This window comes from Ovis aries, chromosome 13 (assembly GCF_016772045.2).
Source record: "Ovis aries strain OAR_USU_Benz2616 breed Rambouillet chromosome 13, ARS-UI_Ramb_v3.0, whole genome shotgun sequence".
NCBI classification, from domain to species: domain Eukaryota; kingdom Metazoa; phylum Chordata; class Mammalia; order Artiodactyla; family Bovidae; genus Ovis; species Ovis aries.
The window spans coordinates 79,474,643-79,498,451 of NC_056066.1; the positions used below are offsets into that span (position 1 = coordinate 79,474,643).

A 23,809-nucleotide genomic window follows, 5' to 3' on the forward strand; every position below is an offset into this window, starting at 1 on the left:
CCTGAGACAATGGTTAGAAGTCCTCATCTGACACCCCCCACCCCTGCAATTTTTAAGAAGAAATAAATATCAAATTGACCAACATCAGATTTTAAGCCACAATTTAGGACAAAAGACTTATCATAGCCTCCCTACCTCCACAACTGAGTCTCAGAAGCGAGAGATGTTTATGAGTTACTGAACAGTATGTTCCATTAAAAACATATTTTATCCAACAGAGGAGAAGCAATCTGATCTTTTAGAATGAATCATGTTTTATACCCATGAACACATGGTTGCCCAAAATAGAGAACAGATGGGTTATGGGAAACAAGAAAAGACTTTCATTTAATTTTTTAATACTATTTTTAGCAGTGGCATCAGCCCCCTCAGGTAATTAGACAATTACTAAATTATTCTGGTCACGCAGGCACACACACACTGCTCTGGCTTCCTGCTCTGTTAACCTCTGGTGTCAAGAGGACACGGGTTTCACTTCCAGGCCAAAGGGCGCTGCATGGTAACAATAATTAGAGTAATATATCAGAACTACAGTTTAAATGAATCATTATTTGCCAAGTGCTTTTAATTATAAAGAATTTAACTCTAAAATTATAACGAGGACTGAAGATTTACAGAAAGGTCCCCTCTCGTAGTGAGGCTAAATCAAGAATTTTTTTTTTTTTCAAAGTTCTGTAATTTATGTTCTGGCCATGGACACGTGTCTTCATTTTTTTGCCCACATTCCTCAGCACCTGGACCAAATTATTATTTACCATTAGGAGCAATAACAAGACCTTTGACAAAGTAATTGCTCTGGCTGGCAAGTTTTAGCAACAGTGGGTTTGAAGGGAAGGCTGAATTAAGGGTATCTTTCACAAACCTTTGGGTTTTAGAAGCAATCTGATTATGTCTACAGGAGTCAGATACTTCCACTAATATCTTAAATGTGGGATAACACAGAGCCCTGGGGCTTTGCATTCCAGGTGAAACCACTCCAGAGCAAAGCAAAAAGAGAAACACAGCCCAGAGTTTTGCAAAGACCCCACTCTCAGATCAAGGAACTAGTTGACAGTAAACTAGAAGATGACGGTGACTGAATCCGACCAGCGTCACAAGCAACCAATTTGCTGCCTCCACGTTCCTTTGTCTCTCTCTGAAATTGATACGTATCCCCCTTTACTACTAAGATCGTTTTGGCCTGTCTCAGGTCAGATTTGGAGAGGGAAAAGGCAACCCACTCCTGTGTCCTTGCCTGGAGAATCCCATGGACAGAGGAGCCTGGCAGGCCACGGTCCATGGGATCTCAGAGAGTCGGACATGACTGAAGCGACTAAACACACACACTACTAAGATGTTTCAGGGAAGATGGGTCATAACAACCACTGATTCTGATTTAATTTGCAAATAAAAGGCTCACCCACGCCCCAAGTGGTGATACACACATACCAGGAAGGCACTGGTCACTGCGAGGGGTCCGGCCAGTGTTTGTACCAGGGCCGGTTGTTAAGCATCCTCACGCTGCCCACATGGAAAAGTATCACGTTGTACAGTGTTATCTCCAGCCTCCCCCACAGCCCCATAGGCCCTTTAACCTACACACATTTCTTCTTACTTAAAAAATACCAGGGGAAAATAAAAACAGATGTGGTATCCACAGAGGCAGGTTACAGCCCTTTCTGCCCTAGGGGGCAACCACCGGTCCTCTTAAGGAGGGGAGGACATGCTAGGCCCTCGTGAGGTCAGAAGTCGAGTGAAGAATCAAGCTCTACGCACACACAGGCCCCTGCCTCGGGCCCGGGGTGGGTGGGTGTCCCGCACCATGGGGTGTCTCGGTCATTCCATGCCACCTCAGCAAACAAATGAGACTTGAGATTCCATGAAAAAAAAAGAGGCCTCCGTTTCTCGTTAACAATCCACAGCAAAGGTACTTCCTGACGAGAACCCCAGCCTATATTTCAGGAAAGAGTAATACAAAAATTAAACACTCGGTCACCATGAATATCCACCTTCTCTTACCCACCTTCTTTCCAAATGCAGTGAAAACAGTGCCACTTATGAACATTCATAAGATAACAGCACAAATGGGTTGTAACTGCTTAAAAGAGCACTGTTGAAGAGAAGGAATTCCTGTTTCAATAGGTCCACTTCACTCCCCAAATAAAGCTCAGAGCTGATAACTCATTAGCCTCAAAGGGCCACTCTTCTAGAGACAGGCTCAGAGCTACAACTTTCAAATGAATCAACTGACTTACAGGCTAAGGGACTGAATAAATACAACACTTACTACGTAATAGCCGGGCTTCCCTACTGGCTCAGAGTGTAAATGGGCCTGCAATGTGGGAAACCAGGTTCGATCCCTGGGTCCGGAAGATCCCCTGGAGAAGGGAATGGCTACCCACTCCAGTATTCTGGCCTGGAGAATCCCATGGACAGAGGAGCCTGGTGGGCTACAGTCCATGGGGTCACAAAGAGTCAGACATTACTAAGCAACTAACACTTACTATGTAACACTACACACCTTTCTGTATGACGGAGGCAACACATTGCATTTGTTGAAACGGAGCCACACGTAACACAGGGGCTCTCAGCTTGGGAGATTCTGCCCTCCCCCTTGGGCAGTGTCTGGAGATATGTGGGGTTGTCACAAAGAGCAGGGGGCGTGTGCTACACGCAGCTAGACAGTGGAGGGCACAGACGTTGCTAGACATCCTACAAGGCACAGGCTGGCCCCCACAACAAAGAATAATCCCGCCTATGACGTCATCACGGCAAGGCTGGGAACCAGACACGCACCCATTGCTGCCAAAAAACCAGGGTCAGGACAGTGAGACCAACCTGTGCAAGTGCTGAACTGGAGCCTGTCAACTAAAGATTTGAATTCTTTACATTCGTTTTGAGTTTTTATAATATTGCATTACAATACGATTTGTCTTAATGACTGCGCTTTTGGCCATCTCAATGAATTTTCCTTCCTAGATCCATTCCTCACTCTACCCCTATCTGGCCCTGTTATAAAACCATTCAAAAGGATCACAATTATGACATGTGTGGGAAAAAAATGAAGCTGGACAGTGTTATTCTAACAGTGGGTCTTAATCAGAAATGCCTTTCTGAATAACCAGGAAAGATATATATATGCCCAGGTCCTGGTCACTTAAAGAATACAGCAGGGCCCAGGCATATATACATATTTTTCAATTCTACACGTAATTTTGATCCTCAGCTCTAGTTTAAAAGAATTGCAAAAATATAATGACTTCTTGTTGGAAAGAAAAAAGAACCAGAGAGAGAGAGAAACACGGTAGACATCTCCACAGACGCACAAAGGCAGACAAATGGCGTTTTATACAGTTGGGTGTTAACACCGTAATCTCTGACTGATGTGAAAACAGGTGATCTCAATGTTTTTTCTTTGCACGGATCCGTATTATTTATCTTTTCTGTAGCAAAAAAAAAAATGCATCCTAAGAAAGGATTAGAACTCTTTTTTAATGACTAAAAAACAAAGTAAGCTCTGTGTCCCAGAGAAAAACACACGAGTAAAGATTCTTCCCTGAGAAAACACAACCTTCTCTGTGCTCCCTAAAGATGCAGAAGGCAAGAGGGGCACTACCTGGGCCACAGCGCACACTGACGGCCAAGCGCATCCTGCGTGCACGTCTTGTGCAGAAAGCAAGTCACAAACTCACACGCTCCTCAACATACTCATTAAACAGAACAGGAAAAAAGTCACTCAGTAAAGTCCAACTCTACCAAGTCATACAACAGTATCAGAGACAAACTATTAAGTGAAAAATCATAGTTCACAGATCAAAATATGTGCGATAAGGTGAACTATGTTTTTCTAAAAAAAAAAAGAATGTACCATATAAAACAGCCTAGAAGAACACTCAGAAGCACTGGTCTTGGTGTTCTCTGACAAAGGACACCACGTGGCTCCCAATTCCCAGTCATTATTTTTCTCAGACACATATATCAATAAAAGTTAAAGATACTTCCACTTGCCAGAGTTGAGTAAAATAAAATAGATGATTCCATATTCCAGGCAATATACAGACTAGTCATCTCAAATATTCTGACCATGTTGAGAAAAAAAATTAAGTACCTTCTCCACGTCTGTATTCAAGTTGTATACACACTGTCCTGTGCATTGGGAAACAGCCAAAGATTATAAAATGACGTGACGAAGAGAGAGCACATTTCACAGAGTTAGCTAAAAGTTCAAAATAACATATGCTGAGGATTATAGATTTAAAAGTATAATTATTTAAAATTACAGATTCGAACTGTCATATCTGTTTGTCATAAAGGAGCATGAAGTGCTGACACACACTGCAACCTGGAAAAACCTTGGAGATGTTACGCCAAGTGAAATAAGCCAGGTGCAAAAGGTACTGATTGATTCCAGGCATCTGCGATGTCCAGAACAGGCAGACCCACAGAGACAAAAAAGAGACGGGTGGTTGCCAGGAGCTGGGGAACGGTGGGAGTCTAAGAGATAGGGAGGGTTCCTCTTTGGAGTGGTGAAAACAGTCTGAAATTAGATAGCAGTGGGGACTGCAGAACGTTGAGAATATACTAATAAACCCTGACCTGTACACTTAAGAGGATAAATGTTATGGTTTGGGAACCATCTCTCAATTTTTTAAAGGTGTCAGTAAGTAAATCAATAAGCCAGAGGAAAAATCATCACGTCTCCCTAGCCTGTCATGGGTTTCCCTCATAATGTGCTGGCCATTTCTTTGTGGTTTGCTTGCGCCTGTATTAATCATCTGGAGTTTCCCTGCAGGAATCTTGTAAAACCACCTGCCTTCTTTATGAGGTTAATTTAGTTAAACAACATCCCTAAAACCAGTCACCTAGACACTCATAAAACACAGTCTGTATTCCAATGTTTCAAAAATAAACAATCGCAAAATTCTGACTCCTTCTGCAGGACACCTCAAGGACTGTCCTGACAAATGTTCGTCTGATAAATCGAGGGAGGGTCCCAGGGTCAATCTTCATGCTCTTAGTAAGGTTTAAATTTTGCTTTAATTTTGAAGATGAAACTGAAGTGTGTGTGAACACTCAAATCTTTCCTTCCTGCACCTCCATGCACCCTCCGTTTTGGAGTTCACAGATCTAGAACAGCGATATTCTGAAAAATAACGGCGGACCTTAGATTCACGGTGGGCTTCCCAGGTGGCGTGGCGATAAAGAATCCCCCTGCCAATGCAGAAAATGCATGATCGATCCCTGGGTTAGGAAGATTCCCTGGAGAAGGAAATGCAATCCACTCCAGTATTCTTGCCTGGGAAACCCCAGGGACAGAGGAGCCTGGCGGGCTCCAGTCCATGGGGGTCACAAAAGGATCAGACATGGCTGAGCAACTAGATAACAATTAGATTCAAGGTAGCTCTAGCGCCTCTGTTGCCCTTTGGAATCACCTGGTTCACCGGTTAAAATTTTAAATCCAGCCACCACTCCTAGAGATTCTGACTTGGTCCCCAGCCATCTCACCCAGGAGTTCCAAACGCCGTATTTAGGAGACACTGTTATAAACATCCTATTATTAAACTCTAAAGGGCAGATGGATGGCTGTAACAGGCTCAGGAGAATCCCACTGGGGGGGGTGGGTACGGTGTAAGATTGGATTGTGGGGATGATTCCACAACTTTGTAAATTTACTTGAAAAAAGCATTAAACAGTACATTTAACATCGCTAAATGTTATGGTATGTATGTTATACTTCAATAGAGCTGTTAAAAAAAAACACACACACAGGAAAGGCTTCATACTTGTCCTCACAAAAGAATCCGTGTGTTTACTGCGGGCTTTTCGCTGTCCGGAGAGAAGGGTGCAGATGGCCTCCCTGGGGGAGGGGGTGTCCACACCAGCCCCAGCCTCTCCCCATCACACCCTGCTCTTGTAAACCCAAGCCCAGGATGGGCAAGTCAATTTATGAGCCTCTGCTGAGGAAGGGTGCTGAGAGTTCACTGTAGAAAAATGCTGTTTTCTGACTCTCAGCACTTGACGGAGAGGCTTATCTGCGCTCCCGCGAAAATGGGCCACAAAGCTGAGCCAGACGAATATCCTGAGAAAGGGTGGCTTCTGTCAATACCGCAAGCTCTTAAAAATACCACCAGGATGGGTAGGGGTGTGCCTCCAGCCAGGGCACGTACGCAGTGCACGACGCCGTCTAACATAACCGTCGGCAGGCCGGCACCGCTGACACGGGGCTCCGAGGGAGGCAGGACCCGGCCAGGGGCTGACAAGTGTGACGATCCACACGGTGACCCCTTCAGGGGAGTCTGGAGGGCACTGGAGGGGGCGGGTCAGAGGGAAGACTACTCCAAGAGACAGAAGTGACGCCGCTCACCCTGGCCGGGAAGCTGCAGGCCGTGGTGAGCGGGAGAGGAGGCTGAACCACGGGAGAGGGTGGGGAGGGGATGCAGGCCACGCTGGACGCCACGGACCCCACTGCCAGGACCAGGGCGGGGAGGAGAGAAGCAGGGAAACCCTGCAGGGTCTCTGCGGACAGCCAGGCAAGGGAGAGTGCAGCTTCTGCCTAGTGAGTGAGAGGGGAAGACATCCAAAGCCGAGCGGGTGGTCTGAGGGGCAGGCCTGTGCCTGCAGGCAGGTGGCCACGGGGCAGGAAGCAGGGGCCTTTCCCAAACCCCGGGATGGAGCTCACAGGACCAAGGGGCACGGTGCTTACAAAGACGAGAATGACTCTGAGCACAAATGGGGATGCAGGGAGAAGGATGGGATGTGGGTGCACTGCCCTCCTGACGTGCGAGCGGGGATGCCAAGGATTCCAGGCTAAAGCTCCAGGTCGGGTCGAGGCAGACACGGGAGCCATCAGCTGTGACAGGGCGGCAGAAGCTGGCAGAGAGGGAAGCCCCCTAGAGAGTGACTCCACACTCTCTAGGTGCAGTGTGGAGTGACTCCCCCTAGAGCACAGACTCCACGGCACGATGCTGGAAGACGGGCCAGACAGAGGGGGAAAGGGACCGGGGCAGGCTGTGGCTTCTCCTCCCAGCCCAATCACGTCCTTGTGATTTTCTAACAGTCTTAAAGTCCATCTTTGAAAAAGGTCCATGGATCCATTTACAGTCAAGCCACGATGCCCACACAGGCAGCCAGTGGAATGGCAGGTGCCTCGTGCCCGCTCTCCTCCCGCTGCCTTGTGCTGGCTGGACGTGGATCGAGTGAGCAGTTCTTCACGTAAAACCCACCCTCGCTTCCAGACTCTGTTCCCTACCCTGCCGCGTTCAGGAGACGCCCCAGAAATCCAGGTGTGCCAGCTGGCAAATGTCCCAGAAAACTAAACTGTTGACTCTGATTGTGCTGCTGAGCATTTAGAGAGTCCATCTCTGATCCTTACACAAAAATACATTTTTAACTGGCCTTCTGACTAAAGAATCAGTATCTACTTGGACAAATTCAAGCAAAACACGGCCTCTTTATTCTCTTGTCCTTAGTGTCATAACCCCGTAGCTGGTCTAATGCAATCTACGTTAGCTCTGTGTGTGTGTTTTCAGAATTACCAAGGGAATTGCTTGTTTATCATCTTTCCTTTAACACACCGAAGTGCATCTGAATGAGCCAGAATCTCTAGGGTATCAGGCCCAAGCCAATGTCTTTTGTTTTGCTTTTATTCTATTTGTTTTTTAAAACATCACTAGGAATTCTGATGAACAGTCAAGGTGGCGACCCACTCACTGGTCTAACATCTTAGGACTCTTAGGACGCTTACAAGTAATATCTTTCTCTTAAACAAAAAAAAAAATGACTGGTTTCGAAAAATCTTATGTGGGGGGGGGGGGGGTAGAAAACCAAGAGCAGGTAAGTTGATAGTCCTTTCTGATCATTTCTTCCACGAGATTGCTGAGTTGAAAAGAGATGAGGAGCTAAAGCTCATCAGTTACACCGTGATTATGTCACAAGCAGTCCATTAACTACTGATTGCTTTTGCTCATAACTGGGGAAAAGTAAAAAGTAAACATGTCTATAAGCTTGAAGGAGAATCATCATGTTCTCAGAGCTTTTTCTGGTGCTGCTGCTGCTAAGTCGCTTCAGTCGTGTCCGACTCTGTGCGACCCCATGGACGGCAGCCCACCAGGCTCCCCCGTCCCTGGGATTCTCCAGGCAAGAGCACTGGAGCGGGCTGCCACTGCCTTCTCCAATGAATGAAAGTGAAAGCGAAGTCGCTCAGTCGTGTCCGACTCTGTCCGACCCCATGGACGGCAGCCCACCAGGCTCCCCCGTCCCTGGGATTCTCCAGGCAAGAGCACTGGAGCGGGCTGCCACTGCCTTCTCTGTTTCCGGCACTAGTCACTGGCAAGTAGTATTTTTCCAGGTTTCCCCTGTCATTCCTAAGCCGGAGGTCAGCAGATCGACCCTCGGGATGAGGGAGAAACCTCAGCTGCAGGTTAATTCAGGCTATGAAGAACCAGTGATGGCCAGGGGCCTGGAAGGAAAGGTGGGTGGGGGGAGCAAGGAGTGACTGCTCGTGGGTAAGGCAGTTCTTTTTCGGGTGATGAAGATAAAAACATTGTGGAGAGAGTTACACAACTCTGAGTATTCAGAACAACCCCCTGAGTTGCACACATTTAATGGGTGAATCATACGGTATTATGAATTCTTCCCAATAGAGATGCCAGTAAATATTTTTTAAAATCACTTTGGGTATCAAAACAGAAGGCTTTACCTGGGTGTAAACACTAAAAATGTGGCTCTGAACTTCATCCATGGAGTCGAGGCCATAGGCTACAGTGCCAAGATGGAGCCGTTTGAAAACCATCTCATTCTGGGTAAGAGTTCCTGAAACACAGAACAAGGAGTAACTGCGCCTACATCCTGAAGCTCTTCTTATTAACAGTGACGAAAGTGGTTTTTTGTTTTTTTTTTTTTCAGAGTTTACTCTACGTCACATGCTCGTTTCAGCACTGCTTCTTCTGGAGTAGACATCTGTGATATTCTGTCAGCCTGGAATCCAAGAATTTCTTCTAAAAACAGAATCTTAGAGTTCCAGGGGATATGATCATCCTTGGTCCCTGGGATGGTCTAGAGAGAATGCCAATCAGGGTGCCTGGCTCATTCCATTGGCCAAGAGGGCGGGACATGACATACATGAGGCCAATCAGATTCAATCCTGAAGGAATCAAAACCTTGACCAGACCGACGCACAGACAACAGACGAGAAGAGTCAAGTCAAGAGACCATCCGGACACTGACACAGCTGGAACCTGCCTGGTTCTTCTTTCTGAAATCTAGCTTTGCTCTGCCTTCCCGGATCTTTGCAACAAATCCCCTCTTATCCCATGTTCACTAGACGGTAGAGGTGAAGGTTGAACCCAGTCTCCCCACTTGCTCTCAACCACTACAACCACCTCGTAACTTGATAGGTGCTAAACTGTAAAGAGGCATTTTAAGATGTGGTTTCAAGGTCAGGACTTGAAGCCAGTCTGTCTGAGTTCAAAGCCGACTTCTGCCACTATATGCTTCTGATAAGTCACGTAACCAAGTCACTTAATAACTCCAAACACAATATCAGGGGAGGATTAAGTGACTGGATACAGACACCCAGAACAGTGCTCTTCCACACGATTAGCACCAAGTGATTGCTGCTAGCATCATCATGCCCGCCAGGAGTCTATCTTCCTCCAAAGAAGAAGAGGATACAGGAACCGCAACACTCATCTCTAACACCTCCAGAAAGATAGTCCAAGCATCTTCTTTGACTCTGAATCCTGCAAGGGCCCCGGACACTCACCCGTCTTGTCTGTGAGTAGGTAGGAAATCCTCCCCAGCTGCTCAGGAATCGTGCTGGAGCGAACCACGGTCCCAGGGATTTTCGAGTCCCGGCGAATGACCCAGCTGTACACGATCTTGCCCATGTCCAGGTTCACACGCAGGCTGGGCAGAAAACCAGAGCACACAGGTTTACAGGACACACACAAAAAGCTGCTTGTATCTCAACACCGATTCTAAAACACACACCGTGGGTGCTGTAACATCAGCACAAATGAGACCACCCCTGTTCCGGGTCATCCCTTTACAAGGGACCAGCTCCTTCTCAAAACCACAAAAGCACGACCTTCAGATAGACAGAGACGCACAAGCGCTGCGGCACCAGCTCGCTCTCAGCGCACCTGATGGGGATGATGTTGGAGAACAAGAGAAGGAAGCGGAGGATCTGCAGGTACCAGCGCCCGGCGAAGTGCTGGAGGGCAACCATGACCAGGGACACCACCACCAGGGCTCCGAAGAGGATCTTCGTGAGGCAGTTCACCTCCAGGTCAAACAGGCCGATCTGCGGGACGGCACACAGACAGAAACTCGCCACGAGCTGGTGCAGCCCACAGCCCACCCGCAGGGCTGGGCCTCCCCCTGGACACCGGCACCCTGGGTGAGACAGCGGGCTCTGTGGATCCCCACAACTTTGGGGGAGAATACTGGGCTCCACGGAGTAACCGACATCCCAGGGACCTCAATGAATCTCATTTTGATTTTTTCTTAACAATTTAAAGATTTAGCATGGAGACTTATAAGAGGGTTACTGCTGCCTTCAGTGGTGCTGTGCACTGCACGGCCTCAACCGTGCTCCCAGCGACCCGTGAAATGACCCAGCTCTACGCCACGCACTGGTTTTGTATCACATGGAAATTCAGGACACACCACCACCAGCGGCATCTGATTTTTAGGTGATGCATTCCTGAACATTATTATTTTAATGACTATATATTTATCTTAATACATGTTTTTTTAAAAATGGAACCAGCCCATAAAACTCATCACTTTGTAGAAACATGGCCCCAGATAAGGCTAAAACCTCAAATAAGTGGCATTTATAGTTGTAATATAGTTGGATATATGTAATAAAGTTAGATATGTAATATAGCTGGAGTACAAAATAAAGCAGAGCAAAGGCTAGCAGAGTTTTAACAAGAGAACGCACTGGTCATAGCAAACACCCTTTTCCAACAACACAAGAGAAGACTCCACCCATGGACATCACCAAATGGTCAATACCAAAATCAGACTGATTATATTGTTAGCAGCCAAAGATGGAGAAGCTCTATACAGTCAGCAAAAACAAGACCAGGAGGTGACTGGCTCTGATCAAGAACTCCTTATTGCAAAACTCTGACTTAAACTGAAGAAAGTAGGGAAAACCACTAGACCATTCAGGTATGACCTAAACCAAATCCCTTACCATTATATAGTGGAAGTGACAAAGAGATTCAAGGGATTAGATCTGATAGACAGAGTGCCTGAAGAACTATGGATGGAGGTTAGTGACACTGTACAGGAGGCAGTGATCAAGAGCATTGCCAAGAAAAAGAAATGCAAAAAGGCAAAATGGCTGTCTGAGGAGGACTTACAAATAGCTGTGAAAAGAAGAGAAGTGAAAGGCAAAGAAGAAAAGGAAAGATACACCCAGAATGCCAAAGAATAGCAAGGAGACATAAGAAAGCCTTCCTCAGTGATCAGTGCAAAGAAATAGAGGAAAACAATAGAACGGGAAAGACTAGAGATCTCTTCAAGAAAATTAGACATACCAAGGGAACATTTCATGCAAATATGGGCACAATAAAGGACAGAAATGGTATAGACCTAACATAAGCAGAAGACATTAAGAAAAGGTGGCAAGAATACACAGAAGAACTGTACAAAAAAGATCTTCATGACCCAAATAACCACAATGGTGTGATCACTCACCTAGAGCCAGACATCCTGGAATGTGAAGTCAAATGGGCCTTAGAAAGCATCACTGTGAACAAAACTAGTGGAGGTGATGGAATTCCAGTAGAGCTATTTCAAATCCTGAAAGATGATGCTGTGAAAGTGCTGCACTCAATATGCCAGCAAATATGGAAAATTCAGCAGTGGCCACTGACCTGGAAAAGGTCAGTTTTCATTCCAATCCCAAAGAAAGGCAATGTCAAAGAATGTTCAAACTACCACACAATTGCACTCATCTCACACACTAGCTAAGTAACGCTCAAAATTCCCCAAGCCAGGCTTCAACAGTACATGAACCATGAACTTCTAGATGTTCAAGCTGGATTTAGAAAGCGCAGAGAAACCAGAGCTCAAACTGCCAACATTTGTTGGATTACAGAAAAAGCAAGAGAGTTTCAGAAAGACACCTACTTCGGCTTTACTGACCATGCCAAAGCCTTTGACTGTGTGGATCACAATACACTGGAAAATTCTTCAAGAGACAGGAATACCAGACCACCTGGCCTGCCTCCTGAGAAATCTGTATGCAGGTCAGGAAGCAACAGTTAGAACTGGTCATGGAACAGCAGACTGGTCCCAAATTGGGAAAGGGGTACGTCAAGGCTATATATTGTCATCCTGTTTATTTAACTTATATGCAGAGTACATCCTGTGAAATGCTGAACTGGATGAAGCACAAGCTGGAATGAAGATTGCTGGGAGAAATATCAATAACCTCAGATACACAGATGATACCACCCTTATGGCAGAAGCATAAGAGGAGCTAAAGAGCCTCTTGATGAAAGTGAAAGAGCAGAGTGAAAAAGCTAGCTAAAAACTCAACATTCAAAAACCTAAGATCATGACATCTGGTCCCATCAGTTCATGGCAACTAGATGGGGAAACAATGGAAACAGTGAGAACCTTTATTTTGGGGGGGCTCCAAAATCACTGCAGATGGTGACTGCAGCCATGAAATTAAAAGACACTTACTCCTTAGAAGAAAAGTTACGGCCAACCTAGACAGCATATTATAAAGCAGAGACATTACTTTGCCAACAAAGGTCTGCCTAGTCAAAGCTATAGTTTTTCTAGTAGTCAAGTATGGATGTGAGCGTTGGACTAGAAAGAAAGCTGAGCACCAAAGAATCAATGCTTTTGAACTGTGGTGTTGGAGAAGACTCTTGAGAGTCCCTTGGACAGCAAGGAAATCAAACCAGTCCGTCCTAAAGGAAATCAGTCCTGAACAGTCATCAGAAGAACTGTTCCTGAAGCTGAGGTTCCAATACTTCCACCACCTGATGCGAAGAACTGATTCATTTGAAAAGACCCTGATGCTGGGAAAGATTGAAGGCGGGAGGAGAAGGGGACAACAGTGGATGAGATGGTTGGATGGCATTGCCAACTCGATGGAAGTGAGTTTGAGTAAACTCTGGGAGTTGGTGATGGACAGGGAAGCCTGGCTTGCTGCAGTCCATGGGGTTGCAAAGAGGCAGACATGACTGAGCAACTGAACTGAACTGATAGTTGTAATGATGGTGGTCACGGGGATTGTAACGGTGAGGTGAAATGACTGATATTTGTTCATGGTACTAACAAAGGAAATCATTCTGCAATATTCTGAGGCTAAGAAACTGGAGGAGGGCTGGGGCTGGGCGGGCGGGTGGGTCGGGCAGGTCCTGTTGTGCTCGAGCAGTAACAGGGCCGTTAGGTCAACTCCCAGAGCTGACTCCGCGGGCTGCGCCAGAGCCAGCAGCTCGGTGCGGGTTTGCATCCAGGTCTACGCAGCTTCGCCAGAGCGTGGTGCTTCTCCAGGCCATTTGTCCTCTTGAGAAGAGGCTGCAGACGTGTGCTGACAGGCTGGTGTAAGGATTAAGAGTGATGTGGGTAGAGGGTGCTGTACTACGTGTGGCAGACAGTAAGGACTCAACTGTGGTGGTTTAGTTGCTAAATCACGTCTGATTCTTTGTGACCCCACGGACTGCAGCCCACCAGGCTCCTCTGTCCATGGGATTTCCTAGGCAAGAACTCTAGAGTGGGCTGCCATTCCCCTCTCCAGGGGATCTTCCCGACCCAGGGATCCAGTCTGAGTCTCCGGCACTGGCAGGCAGATTCTTCACTACTGCACCACCTGGGGAGCCCTCAGGACTCAACGCTTCATTTTAAACTTTAAAATGCTATGTTTTCATACACAGGCAGTCCTTAGTTTAACTGCAGAGAGCTTTGCAGATACCATGTTTTTCTACAAATTGAAGGTGTGTGGCAACCCTGTGTTGCCAGATAATTGTTAGTATTTCCTAGCAATAAAGTATTTTTAAATTAAAGTATGTACATTTCTTGATACAACGCTTTTCCTGCACACTTTAACAGACTACAGAATAGTGTAAACGTAACTCACATGCACTTGGAGACCAAAAATATTCGCGTGACTTGCTTTGTAGTGATACGCACTTGACGTGGTGGTCTGGAACCCGGGCATCTTCAAACACGTATGTGAATATGTGTTCATGTATTTTGTGTGTAAATAGATACATGGGCTTCGCAGGTCACGGCAAGGGTAAAGAACCTGCCTGGCGGTGCAGGAGACCAAGAAACACGAGTTCAGTCTCTGAATTGGGAAGATGCCCTGGAGGAGGGCCTGGCAACCCACTCCAGCATTCTTGCCTGAAGAATCCCATGGACAGAGGGGCCTCGTGGGTCACAGTCCATAGGGTCGCAAAGAGTCAGACACAACTGAAGTGACTTAGCACAGCACACACACACACACACTTATGCACAAACATGTACACAGAAAGTAAGTTTATACAAATGAAGTCACACTTTTAGGGGTTCCTGTTTTTAGTCTTGCTCCTCACCCCACCGACACCAATCATCAAAGCACGTGAGTGAGAAAGTTCTGGCAAGAAAACACACGCTCCCACCGTGTACACACCTTGCTTCGAGGATTCGCGGTATTCATGACACTCCGGAGTTCTCTCCCCGTGTAAAGAACAACACCCACGACGGTACCTGAGACGAAAGGAACACAACCCAGAGAAATGTGAGCGCAGACAGGCAGGCTTGCAGAGAGTCTGACGCGCCCGAGCGCGCCTCTTCAGTCCAGCGTCCGCAGCGTGAAAGTCCCCGAGTTTACACCAGGGCCAACCAACGTCCGTGTCCACACAGACAGTAGGAAAGCTCCGGCCACATGTGGCCATTCACATTTACATTCAGTGAAAAAAAGACTGAAACACAGCCCCCATTTTCATTAGCCTCATTTCAGGCTCAACAGCCCCAGGAGGGCAGCGGGGCATCCAGTTCAGTCAAGGCGCAGGGCGTCCCCACTACTGCTGAGAGCGCCACTGGTCAGGCTTCCCTGTGGGTCCAGTGGAGAAGACCTGCCTGGCAATGCAGGGGACAGCAGCTCGATCGCAGGTCTGGGAAGATCCACATGCCGCGGGGCAGCTAAACCCACGCCCCACCTCCTGAGCCAGCGCTCTAGAGCCTGCGTGCCTTAACTGTGAGCCGGGTACACAGGGCCCACGCACGGCAACAAGGGGAGCCAAGGGAACAGGAAGCCCACTCTCTGCAATTAGAGAGAGTCCAACTACCGCAACGAAGGTCCAGTGCACCCCAAAATAAATATAAATTAATTTAAAAAAAAAGCACCACTGGGCATTGCTGGCCTGTGGCCCTGGCCGCCTCGGAGAACAGGAGAGGTGGGGGCAGGGGGCCCTGTCCTTTATGCCACGGGCCTCATAGGCTTCCAGAGGTGCCTGCAAGTTCACAGACTACCCTGGAAACCTATGAACACACCCCTCTCATCAGAGCACGTTCTTCCCACGGGCTGTGATTCCGCTCAGAGTCGGTGTGCAACCAGAACCTTTGGCAGACGTCTGTCTGGATGGCAGCTCTTTCCTGAGAACTCCCCTACCCCTTCCTTCCACCCCTCCATCAAAATTTGTTTTTAAAAAAGACATCAACTGTTATACACAATTTCTAAAAGAAACCCAAAAACCCAATTAACATGAGAAAAAATGCTTACCGTACTCTAAAACCAAAAAAAAAAAGGGGGGAAATTCTTATTCCCATCCTCGTAATAAAAATTCAGATGCGTGAGAACATAAGCGTGAGCCCAGAGGTGGGAAAACAGACTGGCATACACGCTGGCCGGGGCATCTGCTGGAACAGCCTATCTGGGGAGGAGAACGGGCAGATCAAAACCAGACCTCTGTCTCCCCTTTCCAGGATGTGCCAGGGAAATGCTCCGCACAGCGGGGCAGGTGGAGAGTCAAGAAGGGCAGCAGCACCCCCGGTCAGCACGGGAAACCAGGGGAGAAACAGACAGGAGGGGCTGGGGAGGGGGCCGGCGTGCACCGGGGACCAGGGCCACGGGCTCAGAGTGGAGGACATCTAAGCTGAAACAGGAGAAGGGGCAGCCCCACCAAGCACTCAGGGGAGATCCCAGGAATACAGTCAGCCTGGGCTCCGCGGATAAAGGGAACCTCTAAGCCTCTCTCCTCTGGCCCCACAGCTCTTGGCAGGTCACCAGCAGAGGGACGCACCCAAACCGCCAAGAGGTTCGAACAGAGTCGCCAAAGGAGCACGACCCCAGGTGGAGTGCTGGGGCCGTGTCTTTCAGACAGAAAGACACCAAGGGCCCCTGAGTCGCCGCAGTCTCCTGCACAATGTGGCTCCCTTCCAGGCTGGCGCTCTGCAGAGAGAGAGCTGGAGAGAGCGCCTGCCTGCTCCCAGGAAGATGGCAAGCTCCAGCGAGTGCAAGCCAACCCCCGCACACGGTCGGACAGGGGGAGCTGAGCCCGGGGTGCGCAGGGGTGGCCATGGCTCTCACCCCAGGGCGGACATGAGTGGGTCCCAATCCCCAGAGTCCAGGGTTCTAGAGAGTCCTAATAACAGGGGCCCCTGAGGGCAGCGTCCCTATCTAGTACTGGCCAATCCTGGTACCTTCAAAGGCCGCTGGAGATGCCCTCTCCCCCACACCTCTCTGTGCCCAGGACCGAAACAGTCTCCAGGAGATGCAGACCCCAGCCTCAGCCACCCTGCAAGAGCACGCCAGCAGTCCACAGAGCCGCGCTGGTCTGCCCAGTGCTCGAAAGCTCTGTCTCTTTAACTTCTGGCTGTGCTGGGTCCTAACTGCTGCGGGTGGGCTTTCTCGAGCTTCAATGAGTGGATGGGGGTGGGGGGACTGCTCTCGAGTTGTGATGCACGGGCCTAATTGTCCCCCAGGGTATGGAACCTTCTCAGACCAGGAATTGAACCCACATCCCCTTCACTGGCAGGTGGATTCTTAACTGCTGGACCACCAGGGAACTCCCTAAAGGTTCTGAAGTAGTTGCCAACTTTTACATACAGAAGCTTTCATGTTAAAAAATATATATAAATAGAGATTTCTGGTTTCTTCTGGAAAACTGGAAGATCCGAGGCCACTGGGTCTGTAGTCCTCACATCTCCGGCAGGTGCTGAGCTCAGCCACCCTGCTTGCCTCCCACTTTCCGCTCATCACTGTCCCCACTCAGCCCTGAAGACCCCTGACCTGCACCCCTCTGCTCCCCCAGACCCCGACCCGACTTCTGAGGCTACATCCCCGGCGGCTCCCCTCACACGGCCCCTCCCTCGGCCGCCTGCCCACTGTGGTGTCCACTCTACCCTGCACACCAGGGTCTCCAACCAGCCAGGCTGCTGGGGTCGGGTATTTTCCCAGCCCCTCAGACTCTCCACTGCAGTGTGCTGCTGCCGGCGACCTCTGACCCCGTCTGAGACGAGAGAGAGGGTAAGCCCCAGAGAGGGAGGATTCGACATGTTTACAGCAACCAGACGCTGCTCTTACATGAGTCTGTGATTCCAGGACAAGCCCAGAGGAACAGGGTTCAGACCAGTAGGCATTATCAGACCCGCATGATGTGACCCGCATGATGTGACCCGCATGCTGGTCACAGTTCAGCCCCGGCAGGACCACCAACTGACCTGCTGCACACTGGGGTTGGGGGCAGTGGCTCAAGAAACTGTCCCTTTCCACGGAGAGCCTGAGAAGAACTGGCATTCGCGATACCCAGGTTCCGCTTCTGCCGAGCCCCACCAGCCTCTCCCGTCTATCATCACCCCAGTGACTCCTCAGCCTAGCAGTCCAGTTACCATGGCAACTGCATCCTCTTACAGACTGATGCCAGCCAGTGTAGCTGGACCCTTAGCACTGCCTGGCAAGCTCTTTTATTCTTTAAATTTTCAACTGATAACAGTGGAGTGATCAAGACATGGGAATTTTAGATTCTGAAGGGAACACAGAAGTGAAATCTCGAATAATTAAGATTACTCTTGAGGGCTGCTTCTGGAGTTGAGCACCGGAAGGAGAACATGGCTTGCATTTGACTCCGTGTTTATATTAGAACCAGAGTGCAGTCAGACATCTACGCGGGGAGAAGCGGAGGCCTGCTAAAGAAATGGTAGCCGCCCAGCTCCTCAGACCCACTGCAAAGCAGACGTCCACTGCAGGGCGTGGCAAGTAATGCTTCTGGATTGGGGGTCACAACTCTCTCTCGTCCCACCTCACCAAACACAAAGAATTCACACAAGTGGGGAAAGAATGCATGTTATGACTTCACGGTGCCTTTCTGAGGAGCTATGTGAAATCTTTTTTCCACCTTCCAGGTCTCAGCGTGCCTTCCCTTCTCCTCCCAGGAGACGATCTCTCCAAGGCTATGTGGCCTTAGGCAAGTCGCTCAACCTCTCTGAGACTCAACTCCTTATTCCATTAAGTGTCTTCATTTAGTGTTGTGAGATCAAAGCAAGAGAATGGAAGATAAAACGCTCTGTAAACACACAGTGCCTGATAGATAGGCCTTCTTTTTGCTAATCTCTGAAATTAAGGCCGAGAAGCTGAGCTCATCTCTGCCCACTGCACTGAGCGCGTGGGCAGCAGCCTTTGCAGAGGCTCTGCCGGTCCCTCTCCTTTCAGAGAGCGCCTGACTGAGCACCTGCTGGACTGCAGAGCCGCAGGGCAGCAGCGAGCGGAGGGAAAGGGCTGGGAGGGGAAGTGGGCCGCGGCACGGGCTTCTCCCACAGTAAAGACAGGAAGCTGCCAGCAGTGGAATTACATGTTAAGAATTACATATTGGGTTGGCCAAAAAGTTTGTTTGGGTTATGCGTAAGATGAAGTTTTTCGTAAGATGTCACGGAAAAACCCAAACAAACTTTTTGGCCAACCTAATAACATATACGATACAGTGAAAACAGGAGAAGAGAGTTCTGCTTCTGGGGTAAAATGCCTGGGCTGGAGTCCCAGCTTTGCCTTTTACATGTTGTGTGAGCTTGAGCAAGTTGCTTAACCTCACCGACCCTCAGCTTCCCTACCTGCAGCATGGGGACGATGCCAGCACCTGCCCGCAGCGCACTGCTGGGGGGTTAAGTGAACCACGTGACGCACAGCAGGTGTCGACAGACTGGCGCCCCCACCGCCATCACTCCAGCTGCCCCAGGCGTGCTCAGCCCTGGAGCCCTTCTGCTCAGCTGCACCCCAGTGTCCCAACCTTTCCTTTCTGCGCCTCCACAGGCCATCCCGCAAACTCTGTTCTGGAGTCCAGAGGACCAGACAATCTACGTCACCTGGGAGTCTCCAACACCGGGGCGCCATCAGGACCAGCTGGGCAGCCCTCACAGATGCAAGAGCCCGGACATCCAGGCTGATCCACTTTCTGGTACAGATTAGGACGTCAATCTCACGTGGCAATTAGGGGCTATTCCCAGAGCGGACGCTGTGGCCGAGTCCATAGGCCAGGGCGGCCTCCCCTCCAGACGCCTCCAAGCACCGGGGGGCAATTAGACGGCCGTTTCATTCCCCGGGGGTGCAGGAGCCAGTGGAAAACTCCATTTGACCGACAGCTCATTTTCCCAACTGACAGATGATTATTCTCATTATACCGAAGGATTTGCTTTCCTCCTCAAATTGCTAACATATTCCTCTGCAAGGGCACGTACCTGACGCAGTGACGGTGCCGGCCCACAGTGCGTTCTCTATGCTCAGGCTCTCGCTGATCGGGGGGTCGCTGTCCTCCTGCAAAAGAGCAGATGGACACAGGCTGGCCCACCCAAGTCTGCACGGAGCCTGCTGCTATCTCCAGCCTGCTCTTTGCAAGAAAGGAAGAGAGGATGACCCCCGCATTTGGAAGCCAACAGCCCAGCCGGGAGAGAAGGACCAGACTCATAAACCCTTATTCTTGGTGCTTCAGCCCCACGGAAATACCTGAAAACAGTAATCCGTGACTTAAGAAATGCAAGCTTCCAGCACTGGAGGAACATTTCACAAGGTGGGAATGAATGATAATGTAAAAGGCAAATCCATCAGAAACAACCCTTTGCTGGCCTATCTGAGGGCTTCTAGAACAAGAGCAGGCACAATTCAATACAGGTTCCATAAACCTATCATCTCAGGTGCCTAAAATAATTCAAATTTAATTTTTATTCCAAAAGGTTGGGATATGATTTAAAAGTTATAACCATGGTGGACAGGACTTGGAGGATACTCATTGGAAAAGACCCTGGGAAAGACTGAAGGCCAGAGAAGGAGAGGACGACAGAGGATGAAATGGTTGGATGGCATCACCGCCTCGATGGACGTGAGTTTGAGTAAACTCCGGGAGCTGCTGATGGGACAGGGAGGCCTGGTGTGCTGCAGCCCATGGGGTCCTAGAGAGTCAGAGATGACTTAGCAACTGAACAGCAGCAATGAATGGGCTCATGTGAAAAAGACAGAGCAATGTTAATTACAAGAACACTTGGCTCTCAGTAGTCAGCAATGAAAGCTGTTGGGAGGCTGCAAGAAATTCCCAGTTGTGTCGCCTTTACTGAGAAGCAATATGTCCGTTTTCAAGGTGGAGTCTTCCGATGGGGACATCACCCCCACGTGACACAAAGCCCTGACAAAGCCCTGCTGGCACTGGGCAGCGGGCCTGCACCCCAGTCACGCGCCCCCCCGGGCAGGACCCTGCACCCCTCAAGGCTTACTCACTCGGGTGAAGGTCCCCACGAAGTTGTGGATGTCGATGTTTGGCTCTTCTGCATACACGTATGAGCGAATCTGAAGAAGGTCCTGTCCCACAGGGGTGACATTTTGGAGGTAAAACAAAGTCAGCGCATGATTAAAAGGGACTTCGGGAAGCATCCACCGTTTTTCAAAAGCAACTGTACTTTCCAAACAGGCCCTCAAAACCGCAGGGCACGTGGAAAAAAAGGAAACCTTCCAGCAACTTAGTCTGGGAGTCTCTACCTGCAAGATCCCCAAACACCCTGAAGCCTTAAAGGGGAGAGTCTGTGTTTGCCCGGCTTTTCCAGAACTAATCGACGGTGGACATCCCTCCCTCTCTTCGACACTCTCGTTCACAAGAATCATTCAAACCCACTGAAACCCTTGCTCATTCAACAAAGGGCCACAGGGCGCTGACTTTGTGCAAAGCCTCGGAAAGGGCAGAGAGGTGAGCAAGGGTGCAAGAACGCCTCCCACCCAGCAGGGTGGCTACTATCAAAACAACAGGTACGAGGACTAACCTTCCTGGTGGTCCAGTGGCTAAGAAGCCACCTGCCAGTGCAGAGGCCACGGGTTCAACCCCTGGTCCAGGAACACCCCTCATGCCTCACTTGGGGCGACTAACTGAACCCCCACAACTACCAGGCCCCTCCTCTAGAGCCCGGTCGCCCCAAGAGCAGAAGCCACCCCACCGGAAGCCACGCCTGTGACCAGCCCCCGCTTGCCGTAACTGCAGAAAGCCTGCACAGCAACCCAGACCCAGCCCAGCCAGAAGCAACTAAATACATGAGGTTTCAAAAGCAAATGAAACCCCAGGGGCTTGTGCACACAAGGCAGGAGCGGGCCTGCTTGCTCCTGGAGGAGAAGGGCGAGGGTCGGGGGCAGGGGCTTGTGCACACAAGGCAGGAGCGGGCCTGCTTGCTCCTGGAGGAGAAGGGCGAGGGTCGGGGGCAGAAGGCAACGCTGGAGCCGGCGGGCACGGGGACAGGGCGAGAGGGAAATCCTTCAGAAATCCTTTCGCTGGCCTGTCTGAGGGCTTCCAGAACAGGGCAGGGCCTCCGCAGGGAGATGAACCGCAGGACCGCATCCCAGTGGCCGCGACGCCCCTGGAGGGCATGCGCGGAGGAGCGCACGACTGTGCCGCCTTTTAGTTTCATGCCAGGTCCTCAGTCAAGGTTTCCTAAGGGCTGGAGCTGCCCGCCACAGACCATCAACCCCGTCGGCTAGGTCGGGGCTCACAAGGCTACACGGCCCACAACCAGGGAGCACCTGAGCCACCGGGATCTGGGGACCCCGCAGCCCCACATCACAGCAGGCAGCCCCCCGTGTGGCCCCCGAGGAAGATGTCAGAGCCCCACCTGGACGCAGCCGTCGGGGGGGCTTCTGCAGGGAAAGCTACTCACAGCGGCAGTGGGCAGCCTCTGCGTGCAGGCCACCGGAAGCCGAAGCTTCCAGTCTGTCTCCCCATCCAGCTGATCCGTCCGCAGGAAGCAGGACCCTGTGGAGAGAAGAGGGGGCGCCCTCTGTGCACGTGCAGGTCAGGACTCCCCCCACCCCCATCGCGGGGGCGCCAACAGCTCCTGCTCCGGTCCATGTCAGGACAGCCAACCAATGGCCAAGAGGCAAGAAGTAATACCCGACTTCCTGCTTCCGCCATCAGCTCCGGGTTTAAATCCCTGCTCCTCTCCACTCACAGTGGGAGCCGGGGCTGGGCTCCTGACAATGCTAAGCCTCAGCCTGTCGTGTATGTAAACTGGGGAAAAACGCAGACCTCACAAGCTGGCTATAGAGGATTCAGTGGGGGTGATCGTATCCCCAGACAGCAGCTGGCACAGGCTCACCAGCATTCGACTACGAGGTGCAGGCGTTATGAGCACCTTCTCAGGAACCGAACCTCCTGGGTTCAAGGCTCCATGGCTCACTAGCTGCGTAACTTGAGGAAGCTGCTTCCCGTGAGCCTCAGTCTCCTCGCGTGCACAAATGAGGATATCAGAGGGCCGACTCACAGCATGAAGACTAGAGAGCTGCTTCACGCAAACTGCTCCGACCCGGGAAGGACCCCGGAGCCGTCGGCCGTGACTCCCCTGCACGCGTGACAGGTGCCGGTTTCAGCCTGATGTGTGCAGGTATGAGCAGTCAGATCCATGTTTCATCAGAGGAGCCACCGAATATCCCGTCACTGACGGTGAGACTTCTGAGAGCTTTCAGGAAGACCCCTTCCAGTCCATCTTTTGTTTTGTTTTTGGAAAAAAGAGAAGACTTCTCGGACCCTAATCCATTTTCACTGACAAGGAAATAAGGACCAACCCGAGGACAAAGCTGTAGTGTTTAAAAGACTTTTAATGGGAGTGCATTCCACGCACCCTGGTGATTTAGCATACACTCATTAGTATGCCCTGGCCACCTGATGCAAAGAGCCAACTCACTGGAAAATACCCTGAGGCTGGAAAAGACCCAGGGCGGGAGGAGAAGGAGGCGGGAACCAACACAAGATGGTTGGATGCACATGAGCCTGAGCAAACCCCGGGAAACAGTGGGGACAGGGAAGCCTGGCATGCCGCAGCACATGGAGCCGCAGAGTCAGACACAACTGAGCGGCTGAACAGCAACAAATTAGATATGAAACCTCATCCTCACTTTTATCCAGTTCATCACAGAATGAGGTTGCAGCAAGCTCAAAAGAGTATAAACGTGGATTTTTCTGAGGTTCAAAGATCTCTGCTTCTGCCTGCTAGGCAAGAGAAAAATGGCCTTGTTTCCTGAGAACAGCTTAAATAACAAAAATAAAAAGGAGATTTGAGTCAACTGATGAGGCAGGCAGGCAGGCAGCAGAGGGGGCAGCCACCCTGGGAAATACAGCCGGGCCTCCAACCCTGCTATGGATGCAGACGGCCGAGTGTGCAGCATCATTTCATGTGAGGGACGTGAGGATCCGTGGATTTGGTACCCACAGTGGGGGGTGGGGGGGTGTCCTGGAACCAACCCCCCTGGGACACAGAGACGATGGTAACTGTGACATGTAGGGTCTTGAAGGAGACTGAGAGGGTCACTCAGGCAAACAGGCTGTAAACAAGAAATAAACAGACGGGCAGGGGCGAC

The 23,809-nt window shown here is 50.0% G+C and overlaps 1 protein-coding gene across 4 annotated transcripts in view; it reads right to left on the minus strand.

Moving 5' to 3' along the window:
* ATP9A (ATPase phospholipid transporting 9A (putative)) overlaps window positions 1-23,809 on the minus strand; it is a 128,452-nt gene that overhangs the window by 49,165 nt on the left and 55,478 nt on the right. For all 4 annotated transcript variants that reach the window (XM_027977334.2, XM_027977333.2, XM_042230283.2 and 1 more), the window contains exons 7-13: window positions 22,114-22,208; window positions 20,696-20,776; window positions 19,666-19,741; window positions 14,627-14,703; window positions 10,122-10,282; window positions 9,743-9,885; window positions 8,678-8,790 (exon numbers count right to left, since the gene is read on the minus strand). In XM_027977334.2, the coding sequence (XP_027833135.1) occupies window positions 8,678-8,790; window positions 9,743-9,885; window positions 10,122-10,282; window positions 14,627-14,703; window positions 19,666-19,741; window positions 20,696-20,776; window positions 22,114-22,208 (746 nt within the window). The remainder of the gene's footprint in view (window positions 1-8,677; window positions 8,791-9,742; window positions 9,886-10,121; window positions 10,283-14,626; window positions 14,704-19,665; window positions 19,742-20,695; window positions 20,777-22,113; window positions 22,209-23,809) is intronic.